Source organism: Gracilinanus agilis, chromosome 5 (assembly GCF_016433145.1).
Source record: "Gracilinanus agilis isolate LMUSP501 chromosome 5, AgileGrace, whole genome shotgun sequence".
NCBI lineage: Eukaryota > Metazoa > Chordata > Mammalia > Didelphimorphia > Didelphidae > Gracilinanus > Gracilinanus agilis.
Window position 1 is genome coordinate 107,286,388 of NC_058134.1, and position 18,964 is coordinate 107,305,351.

At 38.5% G+C, this 18,964-nt stretch overlaps 1 gene segment (V, D, J or C); it reads right to left on the bottom strand.

The window, feature by feature from the left end:
* Positions 1-18,964, bottom strand: part of LOC123249460 — a 232,614-nt gene that overhangs the window by 197,089 nt on the left and 16,561 nt on the right. The window contains 1 exon segment of the C gene segment in view: positions 3,367-3,392. Coding sequence covers positions 3,367-3,392 — 26 coding nt within the window.

An 18,964-nucleotide genomic window follows, 5' to 3' on the forward strand; every position in this document is an offset into this window, starting at 1 on the left:
CTACCCCTTACCACTCTTCTGCCTTGGAACCTATACATAGTATATATTCTAAACCATAAGGTAAAATAATAATGTGATTAATGGAAAATGGAAAAGCATTTAAACTTTGGTTAATGAACAGTAAGATAACTGTAATCAGAAAAATGCTTTGGAATTTATAAAGATATATAAATAGAGAGCTAAATTAGTTATAGTGTTTATCTTTAACTCATTATACAAAGATCACCTTTTTCAATTGAATACAGTTGCATTCAAAAAATATTCTTTAAAAGACTCTTTCATCCAAAATCCTGTGGATACAAAAATAAAATATGACATAGTCTAAGCCTTCAAAGTGCTTATAATAATCTTTAATGTTTATATTTAGCCTATTTGCTGTTGCTATCAGTCATTTAAGTCATGTTTGTCAAATGGGAAAAGCCAAGGGTAGTGTTGTCAGTCATCTTCTAAATTTGCCAGTCAGGGTCAAAGATAGTCACCCCTCCCTAACTGTGATTCTGGACATTGTGATGGGCATTTATTATTTAATAACATTAAGGAAGATCGACCTGAGAATGAGTCATGAATTACTGTGTCCAAAGAGATTAAGATAGGGGGCAGCTGGGTAGCTCAGTGGATTGAGAATCAGCCCTAGAGAAGGAAGGTCCTAGGTTCAAATCCGGCCTCAGACACTTCCCAGCTGTGTGACCCTGGGCAAGTCACTTGATCCCCGTGGCCCACCCTTACCACTTTTCCACCAAGGAGCCAATACACAGAAGTAAAAGGTTTAAAAACAAACAAACAAATAAATAAATGAAAAGATTAGGATGGAGGGGCAGAGTAGGAGAGATGATACAGGAGGGCATGTTCTTTAAGACTCATCACCAATAAAGCCTTTAGGTGTTGATAAATACTAGGATCTGGTTGTGCCACTCCTGCAAGGGCAATACATAATCATAACACCCAAAAGCTCCCTCTCCCTTTTGTGGACAATGAACCAAAGATTTCATGGCATCAGAGATACAAAGCTATTCAGTACTTTGGTTGCCTTATAACAGAACAACTTCCTCATTTTACAGATGAGGAAACTCTTGATGAATTAATGCTCTATCTCCCTCTACAAGAGGATGAGGGTGGTGGGGACAGTTAAAGGTAAAATCCCACTTCCTTCCTGAGGGAAGGGAAAGCTGAGAGGAGCCCTGCACTCACCTTTTTCCAATTTAATACAATTGCATCCTACAAATATTTTTAAGGGATTCTTTTATTCAAAGTCCTGGAGATATAAAGATAAATTATGACATAGTCTGTGCCTTCAAAGTACTTATACTATAATAATCTTTAATTTTGTTGTTGCTACTGTTGTTGTCAGTCGTTTAAGTCATGCCTGATTCTTAATGACCCCTTTTGGGTTTTCTTGGCAGAGATACTGAAGTGGTTTGCCATTTCCTCCTCAAGCTCATTTTACAGATGAGGAAACTGAGGCTTATGGTCACACAGCTAGGAAGTTTCTGGGGACCAGGTTCAAACTCACAAAGATGAGTCTTCCTGATTCTAGACCTGGTACTTTATCTACGGGGGTGCCAAACTACCTCTCCCTTGTTTATAGCAGGCACTTAAATATTATTTGTTAATTGAATTATCCCAATGGCTATAATCAGACCTTTTACTGAACTAGGGCAGATAGCAGTGACTGGGAAAGCAAATGGAAGGAGGGGTTGAAATATTATAATCTTACTTGGGGTATGATCCTAAGAAGCCTAACTAGGTTCCTTAACAGGTAAAGAGGAATAAGTACCTCATGTTGCCAATGGCATAAAGGTGGGTTAGATGGGCAAAGCCATGGACAGTGTCATCAGGCATCTTCTAAATTTGCCAATTGGGGTCCAAAATAGACTCCCCCTTCCTAACTGTAGTTGCAAGCATTGTGATGGGCATTTATTATTTAGTAGAATGTGTCATTAATAACTGTAAAGAGGTTAGGATGGAAAGGCAGATTAGGAGAGAGGATACAAGAGGGCATGTTCTTTAAGACTCATCACCAATAAATATTAATAGCCTTTAGATGTTAATAAATACTAGGATCTGGTTGTGCCACACCTCCCAGGGCAATCCATAATCTCAATGCTCAAAAGCTCACTCTTCCTTTTGTGAACAATGATCCAAAGTTTTCATGGCATCAGATATACAAAGCTGGTCAGCACCTTGGTTGCCCTGAAACAGACCACCTCCCTCATTTTACAGATGAGGAAGCTCTTTAAGAGTTAATGCTCTACCTCCCTCTGCAAGAGGTTGAGAATGAGGGGGTTGCGGAGAGGAACAGCTGAAGCTACAATTCCACTTCCTCCCCTAGGGAGAGAGGAGCTGAGAGGAACCCTGCACAGACTTAGGAAAGAGCATGGAGTTAGAAACAAGACATTTGTGTATAGAGAGAAAATGGTTTTGCAGGGCTGTGGTTGGGCTGCTGGCGCAGAGATATGTAGCAGAGTGATTGAATTCTGTGGATTGAATCTTCAGAGTTGAGGGTGATGATTCAGTCCATTCAACTGAGAATTGATCTTTGGGCAATCCAGTGTTGTCAATAACATTGTTTTCCTGGAGATATGCCAGCTGCTCTATTCCCTTCCCTGTGATCTGTCGGTACCAGTAGAGTTCCATGTGTCCAAAAATGGGGTGACATGCTAGTGTCACTTGCTGTCTTGTTTCTGTGATAAGCTGTTTGGGAACCTGGATGACCCCAGAATCTGTAAGTACTGCATGCAAAGGAGATAGAAGTATAGTGAGGAGAAATTATAGCTAATGACAAGTATAAGATTTCCAGTAGCCTCAGACCTTACCTGCTCCCAGTAGGAACATGGAAACCCAATGAAGAAATCTGATGCCCATGTCAGGAACAAGGCAAAAATGGTTCATCTCACCAGCTCTGGAATCTGAGATCACCTCGTCTCAATAGGTATGGTCTGTCTTTGATGTCACTTTCTATGTCAATACCCACTGTTATAAAAAACACCTCCAGAATGGAGTATGCAGAGTATATGGAACAAGGTAGGGAAACATCAGTCCTGTCAGCTTCTGGTCTCTTGTTTGTTTAAATATATGAGTCCTAAGCATTTTCACTAACCCTCAGCTGATGACATTCTTTAACCCCCTTTCTAGTGCTTAGCAGAATGCCTGAGTGTTTCTGATTCACCCTGTTGATATTGCTTTTCTAAATCATTATTTTTGATCACATATTTATTTACAGAAAGATTCTAGGTATCCCTTCAAAAATGAAACAAGCGGGGGCAGCTGGGTAGCTCAGTGGAGTGAGAGTCAGGCCTAGAGACAGGAGGTCCTAGGTTCAAACCCGGCCTCAGCCACTTCCCAGCTGTGTGACCCTGGGCAAGTCACTTGACCCCCATTGCCTACCCTTACCACTCTTCCATCTATGAGACAATACACCGAAGTACAAGGGTTAAAAAAAAATGAAACAAGGAAAAAGTTGAGAGTCCTAATGAAATAAATAACAAATACTTATTTCAAATAATGTCTCTTGGGCTTAATGGGGTTTTAGGCAAATATGGGAGGAAAAGGATTGAAAATGTTCTCTAAAATGGTTAATGGAAAAATGATGAAGTAATTAAACTTTAGTGAATAGTAAAGCACCTAATTGTGAGCAGAAAAATGTTTTTAATATAAATATGGAACCTAAATTAATTATATATATTTAAATATATATTTATGTGTATATAGATTTTATTTGACAAAAATTCCCTTTTTTTAATTTAACCCAATCACTTCTAACAAATACTTTTTAAGAAATGGTGGATACGAAGATAAAATATGACATAGACTGTGCCTTCAAAATTCTTGTAGTGTTAGTAATCTTTAATATTTATTTTTAGCTGGTTTAGTAAAGCATTATTTTTTGATGGGACTGAGAGAGATATCTCCTAATATAATTATTCTAAATAAACACAGTTGGATTCCCTAACTACTCTTTTCTATTCAAGCTTTAAAACTTCTAGTATTGTGCCTTTCCCAAGTATTTATGAAATAAACACCATTTGATGAAAGATTCTCATATCTGCAGGAGACAGTTTTAGTTGCATTAAGGAAAATGAACTGAGACTTTGTTGTAGAGAGCTAATATGAGGAAAGATAATGGTCTTTCAACCATATCAGAGAAAAAGAACCAAAAACTATTATATTCTCATAGTAAAGTTCCAATATGCCTAATTGGCCAAATTTAGACCTCTGAATGCAGACCATATGTTTACAAAGTAATGCATTGCAATAAGACAATAATCATCTGATCATTTCTATTCTTGACTTAAGTCTTGGAGCTCCCCCTACCATCCTAAGTTGTCTATAAGCACTCTCAGAGAACACTTATCATAACATTTCCATCTACTTTTTATACTCTGGAAATGAAGAGTTAATGGTGAAAGTACTATTCCTGTTTAGAAGTTGGGAGGGACTGTAAGTTGAACCCCATTTTCCCTCCAGGGTGGAAATCTGTGTGGGGCTATAGAGAGTTTAGGAAAGAGGGAAGGAAAATAAGGACTCCTCTACAGAGTGACTCCTTAGGACAGTGACTAGGTTGTTGACATAGATATTTACTGTGAACACCTCCAACTCTTTTTATTAAATCCCAGTATAGAGCATGATCCTTCAAGAAATTCAAACAAGAATAGATTCTGGGACAATCCAATGTCATTTAGAGCTCTAATGTTCCAGAGACAAATTCCAGACTCTTTGCTTTCCTTTGGTCTAGTAATAGCAGGAGGGATAAAGATATCCAGAAATGAGAGGTCACATTTCAGCACCATTACCTATCTCATCTCTGTGACTAGGTGCTTGAGCAACTCAGCTTTCTTAGAATTAGTAATGTTTATGGAAGGAAAGAGAACCTGAGAGCTATGGCAGAGAAGAGGGTTCATGCCTCTGTTTGGCAAGCCCAAGTTGGGAATTTCCCGGTGACACAAACCTCACCTGTACTCAAGAGAATGGCTACCAAGAAGAAGAATTTAATCCTGACAAAGGCAAGAACAGATCATCCTACCAACTCAGGGCCCTTGTGTTGGGGAATGAAATTCTTGACTCAACCAAGCAGAGTATGTCAAAAGCATCATTGTCTCTGCCTCTTCTCCGTATTCAACAGTTTGGGATTCATACCCTAAAAATACCTTCAATGTTATCTAATCCAAGAGAACCGTCACTACCACCATCACCACCACCATCCCTTTTATAGAAAAGGAAAGTCAGGCCCAGAATGAAAAAGTTACTTTTGCCCAAGGTCACCAGTTTGAGAGAGTATTTGAAGCAGACCCTTTCCACACCCCACCCAGTCCTCAATCTTCAGCAATCAAGCTACATCTCCTCAGTTTCAACCTATTGCTTCTTCTTCTACTTTGTGTCCAAGCATGCAAGCACATGCACATGTAATCTTCCTGTATATGATATCTCCTAAGTAATTGAAGTTATTTGCCATTTTCCTCTAAACCTTTCAGCTGATTCCCTCAAGTTGCTTAGTGCCGACTTTGTTATGACTTTGTATTAATTTAGTTTGTTTCCCCTGATAACATGTAAAATACTTGCATTCAAATATATCATTTAAGAAATTTTTATCCCCAGCACTTCATGCAGTGACTACAACAAATGCTTGACTGATTGACAAAGATATCTTATGAAATCCCAGAACTCAAAGCAATGGCAGTCCCGTAGACAGAACTAAGAGAAGGAATATAAAGGAATCTCTTGCCTTTCCTTACTTATTGGCAAACAATATAAGAAAATCTGCTTCACAAAGAGATGCCTTTACTGAAGTTTAAACCTGCAGGAATTGGACATCAAGTGAAATAAAAGTGATTTGTGCTTTGACCAAGAAAAATGATTGTTTAGCCAGACGGGTCCTCTTGGGAGTCTCTGAAGGATGAGATACACAAATATCTATTGGAATAGTGTAGAGAAGACTATTTGAAATCAAGAGGTTGTGCCTCTAAAAGTCTAGGCTTCAGTTTTGTCAGCTGTAAAATTTAAGAGTTGTATTAGATGATCTCTGATAGTTCTTTTAGCTATAAATTACATGTGATTTGAGAAAACAGAAATATAAGGATTTTGAAATAGTGAGACAGTTCATTTGGAAATGTTTTACTGCCCCCATGTGGAAAACAAAGCCAATAAATCACCAAAGGTGCCATGTCTCTTGTCTGAGGTAGAGAACTGTCAATAGACTGTGCCCACAACAGGAAGTCACCCAGGAATAGATAGCCTTTACTCTGGTAGATAGAAGCAAAAGAGAAGTGTCTGCTTGCTTGGATGTCATGGTTTCAGGCATTTGAGGATGATACTTTCTGGGACTTTCTGTCTCATTGAGAAAACTCAGATTGGTGAATTGATATACTCAATGTTATATGAATAATATGTATAGGAACTTTCTTCAGGTAAATCTCCTCTCAAGAGCTATGGCAACTAACTGGTGCAGTAGATAGAGAATGGGGTCTGGAGTCAGGAAGATCTAATTAAAAAATTGGGCTTAGACACTTACTAGTTGTGTGACCCTGAGTAAGTCATAGAATCCCTATTTGCCTCAGTTCTTCTTTTATAAAAATGATGACACATTGGAAAAGGAAACAGCAAACCACTCCTGTATCTTTGCTAAGAAAACCCAATGGACATTGTCCATGAAATCACAGAGTCAGACTTGACTGAAAAGCCTAAAAACAACAACAAACATGAACTAAAGTGCCTCGGTTTCATAATCCTAATGTATGTAGAGAATTGTAGTTTCTATAACTCTAGTCATTTACAACAGACCAAAACACTTCAGGAGAATAAGGGTTCAAAGGCAGGATCCAAATATCTAGATGAAAGAACCACTCAGTGTTCTTTAGGGATGATTGCAATAGAATCCTTTTAGGATGTTAGCTTAGATATTTCTTTATAGCTGTTAATGCTTTCTGTAACAATAGCGGGAGAATGTATATGTTCCTATCAAACTACTAGAAGGAGACAAAAGGAGTTAACAGAAGACTCTTAAAAAAAGACTCTCACCATAAGGAGAAACTCAAAGTCTCTTGGTGGGATTAATAAAGGATGTCCTAATAATTTGTCACAGCGCTCCTGGTAGTTCTCTTATCCCAGGTTGAAAGAAAGAGTAGCATCTTTCCTCTATCACTGGTACCATTTTGGTGAAACTTTGACTCTTGTCCCATCACATTCTTATGAACCCCTTTCTGTGGAACCTAACCTGACCAACATCTTTCTGCTTGAGGAGAATGGAAATCAAATTTAGTGGCCACTAGGATTATGTTTTTGTGTTGATAAATATACTTATAGCAGTGCCTGTATTGAACTTTTTAAAAGCTTTAAGGCCAAAGTTCAAATCTTAGCTTGCAAACTTACTATCCAACTGGTATTAAGTCAATCATTTCATCTCTCAGAGCCTCAGTTTACTGATATGTAAAAAGAGAGGGTTGGACTATCTGATTGCTAATATTCTTTCTAATTCTAAAAAATATGATTTTGTTATTAAAGGTCCTCTACCTCCATGCCTAGCAGTCTACTGAATTCTGAATCTTCTCATTTCCTCAGCTTCCCATTCATTATCTTCCCTGGGACCCAGTAGCCCTAGCTTGGATACTTAGAATTATTTCTTAAGGATTACTCCCCATTCACATCCCCAGTCCACACTGTTCTGTTTCATAAGCCAGGGAAGATTTGTATACAGAGAATGATAAGTTTGCAGCGCTGTGGTTAAGCTGCTGGCACAGAAATACAAAGCTGAATCCTCTATTTCAACAGGATGGATTTTCAGGTTGCAGAGTGCACCACTGGGCCAATCAGTAATGAATCGATCCCCATACATTCCTGAACTCTCTATGACTTGTTTATTATCACGATATTCCAAAAACTTCAATTCTTGTCCTGGAAGCTGTTGATACCAATAAACATAACTATGTCCTTTGATTGGGTCACAACTCAGAACTACATTTTCTTTTCTCTTTGTGACCAGGCTTCTTGGGATTTGGGAGACTCCAGCATCTGCAGGGCCTGTGGAATAAGAGACAGTAATTGGTAGACTTCACCTAAAAGTTTAAAGTGTGGAGCCAGTTATGGTAAATCCAAGACAAAGATTTCCCACTTGTGCTCAAGACTAACCTGCTCCCAGGAGATAAAAGGCCACGTAGTAGAAGAGCTCGGTATCCATGGTGATGACAAGAAAGAAGTAGACAACTCCCAGACTCTGGTCTATAACAATTATCTGAAGCTTCGTAGTTTCCAATTGGTTGTTTTTCTCCATGACATGACACTTCCCACAGACTCCCATTTCCCTTTAGATGCTTTATATATCTCAGGGAAATAGAGGAGAGACACTTTCCCAGTCCAACCACCCATTAGAAAGATTCTCAAAGGTTCTTATGCCTGGTAGAGAAGCAAGCTAATAGTGTGGGCTTGATTTCTTCTCATCTAGTCTGACATGCTCTTCTCCTTAAGTTATTCCTACCTCCCTTCTGTACTAAAAAAATAATGATTTTCCAGTGCCTAGAATGAACATTTAACTCCTTAGCAGGGAATTACTTTTCTCCAAATTTGGCATCTCCTTGTCTACACCAGGATTAAGTTCCCTTCCTTTATTTTCTTGTTCTTCATTTCTCCATATTCTTTACAACCTTGCTTATAGCATATTGAACAATAGGGACAGGGCTTTCCCTATGGTTTCCAGAATGACTTAGGGGAGAAATATTTTCCTATATGTTCTTCCTCTGTGGCACCCATTTCTCTTCCCTGACTCCCTTTTCATAGACATAATACAACTCGGCTCCCCTCTTCTTCACTCCCTGCCCCACTCTATCTTCCTATCTCTTTTCTTCAAACAGGTTGAAGGGAAAGGTCTCTCTGCATTGTGAAATGGAACAAGCTGGTCCTCATTCTTGTTATGTCAGTAAGTAACTTGTTCATGATATGAGACATTTTATTATCTTTGGAGGCTTCCATTTTCTCATATCTATAAAAGGAATAGGCTGTAATAGGTAGATGACATTTAAGGTCCCACACATGTAAATCTATGATCTCGTCATCTCATAGCACTCCTAAACTGAGAGCCATACTTCCCTTGCTCTGCCCTCCTATTTGGCTGGACATGTGATCCAATTCTGACCCTTCCTTGACATTTTTGCCTAATCCTCATCTATTTAACCAGCTGAGACCCTCAGCCATTACTGGTCATCAGAGTCATGGATACCAAACCTTAGAGTGACCTCATCATCATTGCCTCTATTATTATTAGAAATAATCTCTTATTAGTGATTCTGACTCTTCACTGGCTTCTCTTTTAATGATGCCTCACACAACTCACTCATATTTTTAGGGATTAACACCCAACTTCTTTCTATAAGGAGGTTGTTGTAGCCACAAACCAACTTCCTATCCAGGTAACATGGAGGGGACTCCTCATAAGACTGAATTGTTGGGTGTGGAGATAAGAGAGAGGTTTATGCCCAGAGAGGAGGTAACTCTACAGCACTGTGTATACTGATAGCACAGAGGTATATAGCCGAGTCCTGAATAGTGAGGGAACTGACAGTAAGGAAACAGAAGTTCATTTCTGGCCGACGGGCTTGGAAGTTTTCAGGGATGCCTTTTTCCCTAGCAGGATCTGCTTTCATATAGTAATAGAAAAGTTGTTTTGGTTCCTGTCCTAGTTTCTGTTGGTACCAGTACATAGAATCATAATTCTGGTCCTGGTCACATCTCAGTGTCACAACTTGTCCTTTGCCTGTGACCTGGTATCTCGGGGTCTGGAGAACTCCACCACCTGTCACACCTGTAAGGGGAGGAGAGAGAAGCTAGGAGGCTGAGTTCAGGTGAGGATCTGATGCTGCAGCCAAAAGAGAAAGGTTCAAACTCAGGTCTGACCTCTTTTTCTGTGCTGAGCACTCACCTGCTCCCAGGAGGCAAATGATGACCCAGATGAGGAGTCTGGTTTCCATGGTGGCATCAGGAGAGGAGTGAGGCATCTCTGGAGGCCCTGGCTCTGGTTTGTTGAAGTGGAACATCTGTACCTTAGGTGTGACTTGTCTGTGATGCTGTGCATACTTACATACATATACACAAATAATAATGTTCATTGCTTATGTGTGCAATTGCATTACATACCTACACACATGTAATTATGTGTATGTCTATTTATACACACATCACATATATGCATGACTGATTGAAGGGACTTCTCTCATTCATATCTCCAATGCTTCACCTTTCTTCTGTAAATTGCTCCCTGTGTAATGAGATCCAGAGACATTAGGTGTTACAGCATCACAGACAAGGTCTCCATTATCTAGTAGGTGGCTGCCTCTGACTTTGTTGTTTCTTCTGAGTAAATCACTCCCTGTGTAATGGATCTCCTGGTTTGAATCTGGCCTCAGACACTTCCTAGTTATGTTACCCTGGGCAAGTCACTTAACCCCCATTACCTATACCTTACTAGTCTTCTGCCTTGGAACTGATAATCAGGATCAATTCTAAGACAGAAGGTAAGGGCCTTAAAAAAACAAAACCATAAGCTCTTTGAGGCCAGGAGCTATTTTTCTTTTTGCTTATATCTGTATATTCCTGGAACATAGGGAGGACTTAATCAATCCATGTCTCCTTCTAGCCTTCTGAGGTCCTTTCTAGTTTTAGATCAATGAAGTAAGGTTTTATGGGTGAGTCCATTTCTGAAAGTCTCATTTCATTAAGATCTGGAGAAATGTGGGTCCAATACCACCATGCTTTAGCAATGAGGATTAAATTGATTATCCAAAACTAATTGTCTTGCTTTAGAATCTTCTGGGTTCTAGTGGCAAATAGATTGAATTATATCTGTACAAATTCTATCATAACTCAACCCCTTTGCCTTTTCACCATTCCATATACTTCAGTAATAGGTGGGCAGGGATAGCAATTATAGAAACAGATTTTGTCATATCCATTTATTTCTGTCATCCCTAAATTGACTTTAGAATTCCTAAAACATGATCCAACCTTTACTACAAAGGGCTCTTGTTTTATTCCTTCCCAATACAGATCTCATCTTCTTGTACCACCTCAGAAAGTCTCCCTCCCAGGACATTCCCAATTCTCTCTCTGGATATTCATTGGATACACATGACTTTCTAGTGGCCAATGGAGCAGAATCTCCAAATACTCATCTTTGTTTCATGCTATATTATGACTCTGTCACCAGGGACAAAACACATTTTGGCAGAACTTTGACCAGCTTAGATTCTTTGCTGCCAATCTTTCCTCCTTAACTATATGAGCTAAGCATTAGAATATCTTATTTGTTTTTCTGGATTCTGCCATCACTACCCATTTATTTCCTCTCACAGTCACCTGTTACTAAGCTGCTTAGCTTCTATGCTCTTTCAAACAAACAAAACTATATCCCCGGACATATTCCTTTTATGATTTCACAACTTCTTTTCCTTTATCATTTTCTGCCTCTCTCAAAGATAAGAAGTGGTACATCTTGACATGTTAGTACTAAGTAAAATGAAAATTGTCACTAAAATGTCCCAGAGGGCAATTCTATAGGGTAATACTCTCACAGATGTCCCAACACATCCCAGCCTTGCAGGCCATCAGAATGATTGTCCTGAAGAGAACAAACAGGACAGCTCTCTGATTATATCAGTTTTCTTGACTGTAAAATGGGGATGATAATCAGAACTACGTCACAGGATTGTTGTAAGGATCAACAAGATAATATTTGGAAAAAAAAAAGCACTAAGCCCAGTGCCTGGCACATAGTAGCCTCTATATAAATGATTAACCCCTTCCATTTTCTTTTCTTCCCCAACATGCAGAGTTATCTCAGCCATTGCTATCATTTGCTTCCAGTGGCAGGAATTGCCAAGCCTGGAAGCAGGTGTTAGAGGAGGTACATAGTCTCTTCCTGAGGTCTTTGATCCAAGCCTCTTGCTATGTGCTCAAATGCTGAACAAATAGAGGCTACCATTGGAATTTACAGCAGCTACTGTCAGGGGAAAAGGTTTTAACTTTAATTGACCAATAGAGAACCTGGCTCCATCAAACCCTTATGATAGAGTGCTTAGGGAGCCATCATTTACAAAATCCAAAGGAACCAAGTTATGCACTGTAAGTAGATAATATTGGGACCTACGGGGAATCTACTTTTGATTTGATCACATCAGATTTGTACCATGGCTTCCTTTGTCTAATGAAGCCCTTTATTCAACCTTTAAGAGATAAAAGATAAAAGTACTCAAATCCTTATGGCTGCTGGAGCAGAGACCAGAGAAAGCAAAGAGGACAGACAGACTTCAGGTCAAAAAAAACTTTAAACTTGGAGTTTGGTGTCATTAGCCACTCTCCTAGAGTTCCTTTGATCCTTAGATTTCTGTCTTTTCCAATCTGTTTCCAAAAGACCACTATGACTTAATGTCTCTTCTCTTGTTCCCTTAGAGCTTCTGAGAGGGAGTATCAAGGAATCTTGCTGATTGACCCATCTTTAAATTTGTATTGGATAGCCTCACCAAGATCTTACTGTGGCTTCAAAATTCTATATATTTTGACACTCATGACTAGAAAGAATCTTGGAGGTCATCTAGTCCTGCACTGTTAAACTCAGAAATATGAGCCAAAAACCATGTATCAGGATCTCTGCAGACTACATATTGGCTTAGAAAACCATGTGTTACTATTATCTGTTTTATCATATTTTATTTTTTTAAATATTTCCCAAATACATTTTAATGTGGTTCAGGCTGCACTTGGGAGTGTTGTGTATGTATCCTTTGCTACCCATCGACCCATGGTGAGGACCCTGACTTATAAAAAAGTTGAGTGACTTATTCAAGGACACTGAAATGATAAGGGAAGAAGGATTTCAAAATGGGTCCTTTGACACCAAATGTAGAAATTTTTCATGTTCCTCCCCTATCTTCTTCCTTTAACATTAATAACCTTCACCTCCTCTTTATTTTCACTACTATCACCATGGTAAAAGCCTTTTGTTACCATCTATTTGGACCAATGCCATGACCTCATAATTTGTCTCATAATCTGGTCTTTAAATTATTCCTAATTAATGGCAATTATATATAGATCATATCGTGCTACTCTTTTCTCATACTTCTTCAATAGCTTTGTACAACTTAATAAAAAAAATGTCAAACTCTCTAGACTGTCATTCAAGGCCATCCACATTCTAGAGCCATCATTCCTTTTGAGCATGACTTTAGTCCTTCATATCTCCACCAAACTGGGCTCTGTATGAACTGTCACCTGTGATGAACTGCAGAATATCTTCCATATACTGTTTGACAGAAATGTTAACTTGCAATGATCTATTCCTACACTTGGCCATTCTAAAGCCAAAAATGACACGGGTTTCCTACCGCCTTAACTCTGACCTTCACTCGTGACAAACACGTTCACTACAATGTCTTTTCTTTCAGTTATTTGCTATGTGTCATGAACAATAATTTTCTTCACACTGAATTATCCCTGACTTCTCCCCACATACTCCATCCTGAACAGCTTTTCTCTCTCAGTTGCATAAAGGCCAGGATACTGAGATGGCATTTTTCTGCACTTGGTGACTTAAATTCACTGATGGTGAATTAGACATTGTCCTATCATCTCTTATCCAAAGGTTTAATCCCCTCTTGCAGCCTAAAGATAGTTTTCTTGATGAAATGAAAATATGATTAAACTATAAGTTGAGCAGTTTCATTTCACCATGGTTATCCAATATCACTGGACTCTTCATCCTAAGCAAAGATCCTGTCACTTCCTTGGCTCCTAACATCCTGGCATGTTTTATTAACAGCCCTTTTTGTTTTCCAGATTCATTACCCATATCTGCTCCTTGACTTTGTCCTCCTGGATGTTGTTCTTATAGATCTATGCCATTTTTCTTTTTTGTATTCAATTTTATGCCCTTTAATCCCTTTTCTCTATGTTTCTTTAAAATGTGAACTGTTTAATGAGTTACTTCTGTAACATATCCATCTCTTTAGATAGTTTAACCTTTTCTTCATCATCATAATAGTTGGTATTTGTGTCATTGGAATTCCATTCTTGAATGACATCTCTCCCTTTTTATTAACATTTATTTGTTTGCTTTTTATATTAAAATTCCCAAGTAATTCTCTCTCCCCCTCCTTCCCCTCCCTGCACTAGAATAGGCATCATTTGAGAAAAATACATTTGTGTCAGACCTGGCTGGCAGGGGGGTCTGACCAGAGAGGAATGAGGTAGAGAGTGAAGTAATAGAGTAAAGCTTTATTTAGAGGAAAAGAGGGGAGAAAGGGGGATGGGAGGCTGATAGCAGTAGAAGTGGGAATGGAGTGGAGGGGGAGGAAGGGAGAGCAAGGGGGGGAACCCAAAACCAGGGGATGGCTAGGGGTGTCCACTGGAGAAGAAAAGGGGGCAATCTCCTATAGGGTGATTGTCTGGGTTGAGGTAATCATGTTGCTTCTATTGATTGGTTCAGGTGAAGTTCATTGGATGGCACTGAAGAGGTGTGGAACCTTGGTCCCTGGGAGTGGGAGGTGCTCAGGCTTGAGGTCATTTGTAGGAGGTCATTTGTCTAAGCCTGATAGGAAAATCCTGATGTCCTGCCGGGTTTTACTGGGCTTTGTCTCATAGTTTGGACAGGTGCTGGGGTGCGGGGAGAGCTATTGGTTTCAGCAGGGATGGTGGAAAGCAGTGGGGTTTGGTCCCATGATCTATCATTCCCCTATTTTGATTTATATAAAAAAGAAAAAAATGGGGGCAGAAGGTAGCAAGGGGAATTTGGAGAGTCCAAATGAGTCCAAGGGAGGATTGTGGGAGTTCTTGTTTGTCAAAACTGCTTCTTGCTGAAAGAGGGTGATGCATCACTGGGTCTCTCATGGTCCCATCTACATCCCTCAGCCTGGATTGGCATTGGTCATATCAAGAAAAATCTCAATAGGAGAACATTATGGAGGAAGAGGGGTGGGAAATTAAAGGTGCTGGGAGTCAAGGAGAGTTTAAGTGGGAGAGAGGACAGGCTCAGGATGTAAGAGATCAGAAAAAAGGAAAAGAGTGAATACAGAGTGGGATACAGATTAGTTTTTTTTTTTTTTTATTAACCTGCTCATCATTTCTTGCCTTGTAGTAGTTAGTATTCCTTTAAAAACATATTTTACACCTATCCGTCTTGAGGCAATTTTCATTCTAGAATCTTAGGCTATGGGTTTCTACCTATCTTTTCTTTAAACTCTTTATATATCCTCCCTTATACCAAATATGTGGTTCACAAAATCTAAGATGGCACAATCACTCCCTCCCAAGAATTCTATCTAGTTATTTTTCTATAGCTAGTTCCTCCTTATTTGCTGAAATCAATCCCCAAAGAGGGCAAAAACCTAGCTTTAGTATTCAAGAAAGAAGTGCCTTCTTCATTAGATAGATAGATAGATAGATAGATAGGTAGATAGATAGATAGATGGATGGATGGATGAATGGATAGATGGAAGTTTAGACAGTACAAAGCTTTCACATATTCTTTGATTTTTCTCTAAGTGAAAACATTTTTGGGGCATCTAGGTGGTACAATGGAAGGCCTGAACTCATCTTCCTGAGTTCAAATCTCACCTCAGACACTTTACCAGCTGTGTGACTCTAGACAAGTCACTTAACCTGATTTGTTCCAGTTTCCTCCTCTGAAAAATGAGCTGCAGAAAGAAATGGCAAGTTATTCTAGTATCTTTGTCATGAAAACCCCCAGTGGGGTAACACAGAATCAGACAGGACCAAAAAAAGACAAAAAAAGGACATTATTGGCACATATAAACTTGATACTTTTAAATAAATTTATATTTCTCAAACCTATTCTCTTCCCATCAGAGGAATGATGTTAAGTTCTTCCCTCATCTGTAAGCTTTGCATTCACCTAAGGTACTAGCTATCTTTACTCAGATATTTTCCCCAATGGACCTTGAATTTCCTGCTATCTCCCACAGAAGACAGCACATAAGAAATTATACCTGGACTCTATGTTTGTACGAGGTTAAGGAACAACCAGAAGTAGTGTTAAGTAGAAAGCAGTCTAGGGTACAACATGAAATATTAGAAGATGGAAGAAGAAGCATTATATACTGGATAGAGTACAGAGCTCAGATATTTAGCAACTGTGTGACAATGGAAAAGTCACCTTCACTTTCTATTTCTATTTTTTACTTTTATTTAAGTATTTTTCCATGGTTACATAATTCATGCACTTTCCCTCCCAGAGCCCACAAGCAATTCCACTGGGTTGTGCATGTATTATCACTCAATACCTATTTCCATATTAATCATTTTTGTAATAATCTTTTGAAAACTAAAACCTCATATTCAATATCCATATGAACAAGTGGAAAATTAAATGTTTTCCTTCTGTGTTTCTAGTCCCACAATTCTTTCTCTAGATGTGGATAGCATTCCTTCTCATAGGTCCCTTGGGATTGTCCTGGATCATTATCAGGTATCAGTAGCAACCTCGATTACATATGATTGTCCCACAATGTTTCAGTCTCTGCACAAAGTTCTCCTGGTTCTGCTCATTTCACTCCACATCAGTTCGTGGAGGTCTTTCCAGTTCACATGGAAATCAAGCAGTTTATCATTCCTTAGAGCACAAAAGTGTTCCATTACAGTCATATACCACAAAACTCAGCAGTAATAGTTAGAAAGAGAAACTCCATTTAAAATCACTCAAGATAACATAAAATATTTGGAAATCTCTCTATGAAGACAAACTCAGGAATTATATGAACCCAACTACAAAACACTTTTCACACAAATAAAACTACATCTAAACAATTCGAAAAACATTAATTTCTCGTGGATAGGATCAGCTAATATAATAAAAATTACAATCCTACCTAAACAAATTTACTCATTCAGTCCTCTACTTACCAAACTACCAAAAAACTTTTTTAGAGAATTAGGAAAAAATATTACAAAGTTCATCTGGAAGATCAAAAGATCAAGAATATCGAGGGAACTAATGAAAAAAAAAGTGAAGGATGGGGGCCTACCAGTACCAAATCTTAAATTGTACTATAAAGCAGCGGTCATCAAAACAATATGGTAGGTAGCTCAGTGGAGTGAGAGTCAGGCCTAGAAACAGGAGGTCCTAGGTTCAAACCCGGCCTCAGCCACTTCCCAGCTGTGTGACCCTGGGCAAGTCACTTGACCCCCATTGCCCACTCTTACCAATCTTGCACCTATGAGACAATACACCGAAGTATAAGGGTTTAAAAAAAAACAATATGGTAATGACTAAGAGACAGAGGGGTAGATCAATGGAATAGAATGGGGATACATGACCTCAGCAAGCTAGTGTTTGATAAACCCCAAAAGCCCAGCTTTTGGGATAAGAACTCACTATTTGACAAAAACTGCTAGAAAAAATTAGAAAACAGTATGGGGAAAATTAAGTTTAGATCAATATCTTACACCCTATACCAAGATAAATTCAAAATGAGTAAATGACCTAAATATAAATAGTGAAATCATAAATAAATTAGGTGGACATTGAATAGTATATCTGTCAGATCTGTGGAAATGGAAGGAATTTAAGACTAAGCAAGAAACAGAGAACATTATGAAATAGAAAATGAATGATTTTGATTATATTAAATTAAAAAGGTTTTGCATAAACAAAACCAATGCAACTAAAATTAGAAGGGAAGAGACAAACTGGGAAAAAAATGTTTAATAAAACTCTCTGACAAAAGTCTAGTTTCCTAAACATATAAGGAACTATATCAAATATGCAAGAAATCAAGCCATTCCTGTAATATCATTTCTGCTATGCAAAATGGAGAGCAGAATGATTGACATTTAGCGGTTTGGAACTTGGAATGAACCAAGCTTGGCATGAGCCAGCAAGGGAAAGGCAGTTACTGAGGGCAGTATAAAAAACAGGATTTGGACTGAAGGAGGTCTCTCAATTTGGAGAAGGCCTTTGGTGGGAGGTTTTGGTTGGTTGGGTAGGCCAAAAGTCAATTTAGGATACCAGCAGCCAATACTGATCAATACCTTAGTTTCCAATCCTGTGTGACTCTATACTATACATCCTAATTAATTAATCATCAAAGAAGAAACAACATCAATATCATCAAACAACCTGGTTCAGGTTAAAGCAGCCAGGTTGCAATTGAGAAAGATAAACCTCTTCAACTGTTAATCCCAAACACTGATTACCTTCAATCTGATATCACCTGATTATCTGTAGCTTTAGCCAAGAATTCCGTTTATTCCTCTTTCCTTCAGTTCCTGTTCCCCTTTCCCCGAAGTCTGTTATCATTAAATCTTGAAACTTACTTAGGTGGATGTCATTTTTACCCTAAGAATTAACAAACATATCCTTGAGTATCTGAAGGAAGAGAGATCATTCAAACTAAAAGTTAAGTTGCAGTCATTTAGCATTTATCCATAATTTAAGCCAGGAATACGTAGATAGAAGAACTGTAAAATCTGAACCACACTTCATTCATTAATTTACTTATTTCTGGGACACTGTTATATTGAAGTTGATGTAGCAGTTTCATCTCAAATCTACCTAAGGGACCATTTGTGTTTCACCACTACAACTAGAGTGTGACACTTAAGGATTTTCATAGTCACTAGGCTTCAGCTCCTAATACCATCAGGGAGAGGGATATATATTCCTTTATCATATAACATTCCCCAATTTACAAATGGTCAAAGGATATAAATAGGCAGTTTTCAGATGAAGAAATCAAAGCCATCAATAATCACATGAAAAAGTGTTCTAAATTGCCCCTAATTAGAGAAAGGGAAATCAAAACAACTGAGGTACCACCTCATACCTAGAATATTGGCCAATATGAAAGTAAAGGGAAAGAATCACCTTCACTTTCTAAGCCTTAGTTTTTGAAGACTATGAGCATAGTGGACAGAATAATTGAGTAGAAATCAAGAAAAACTGCAGTGAAATCTAGCCTCTAACATGCTGTAT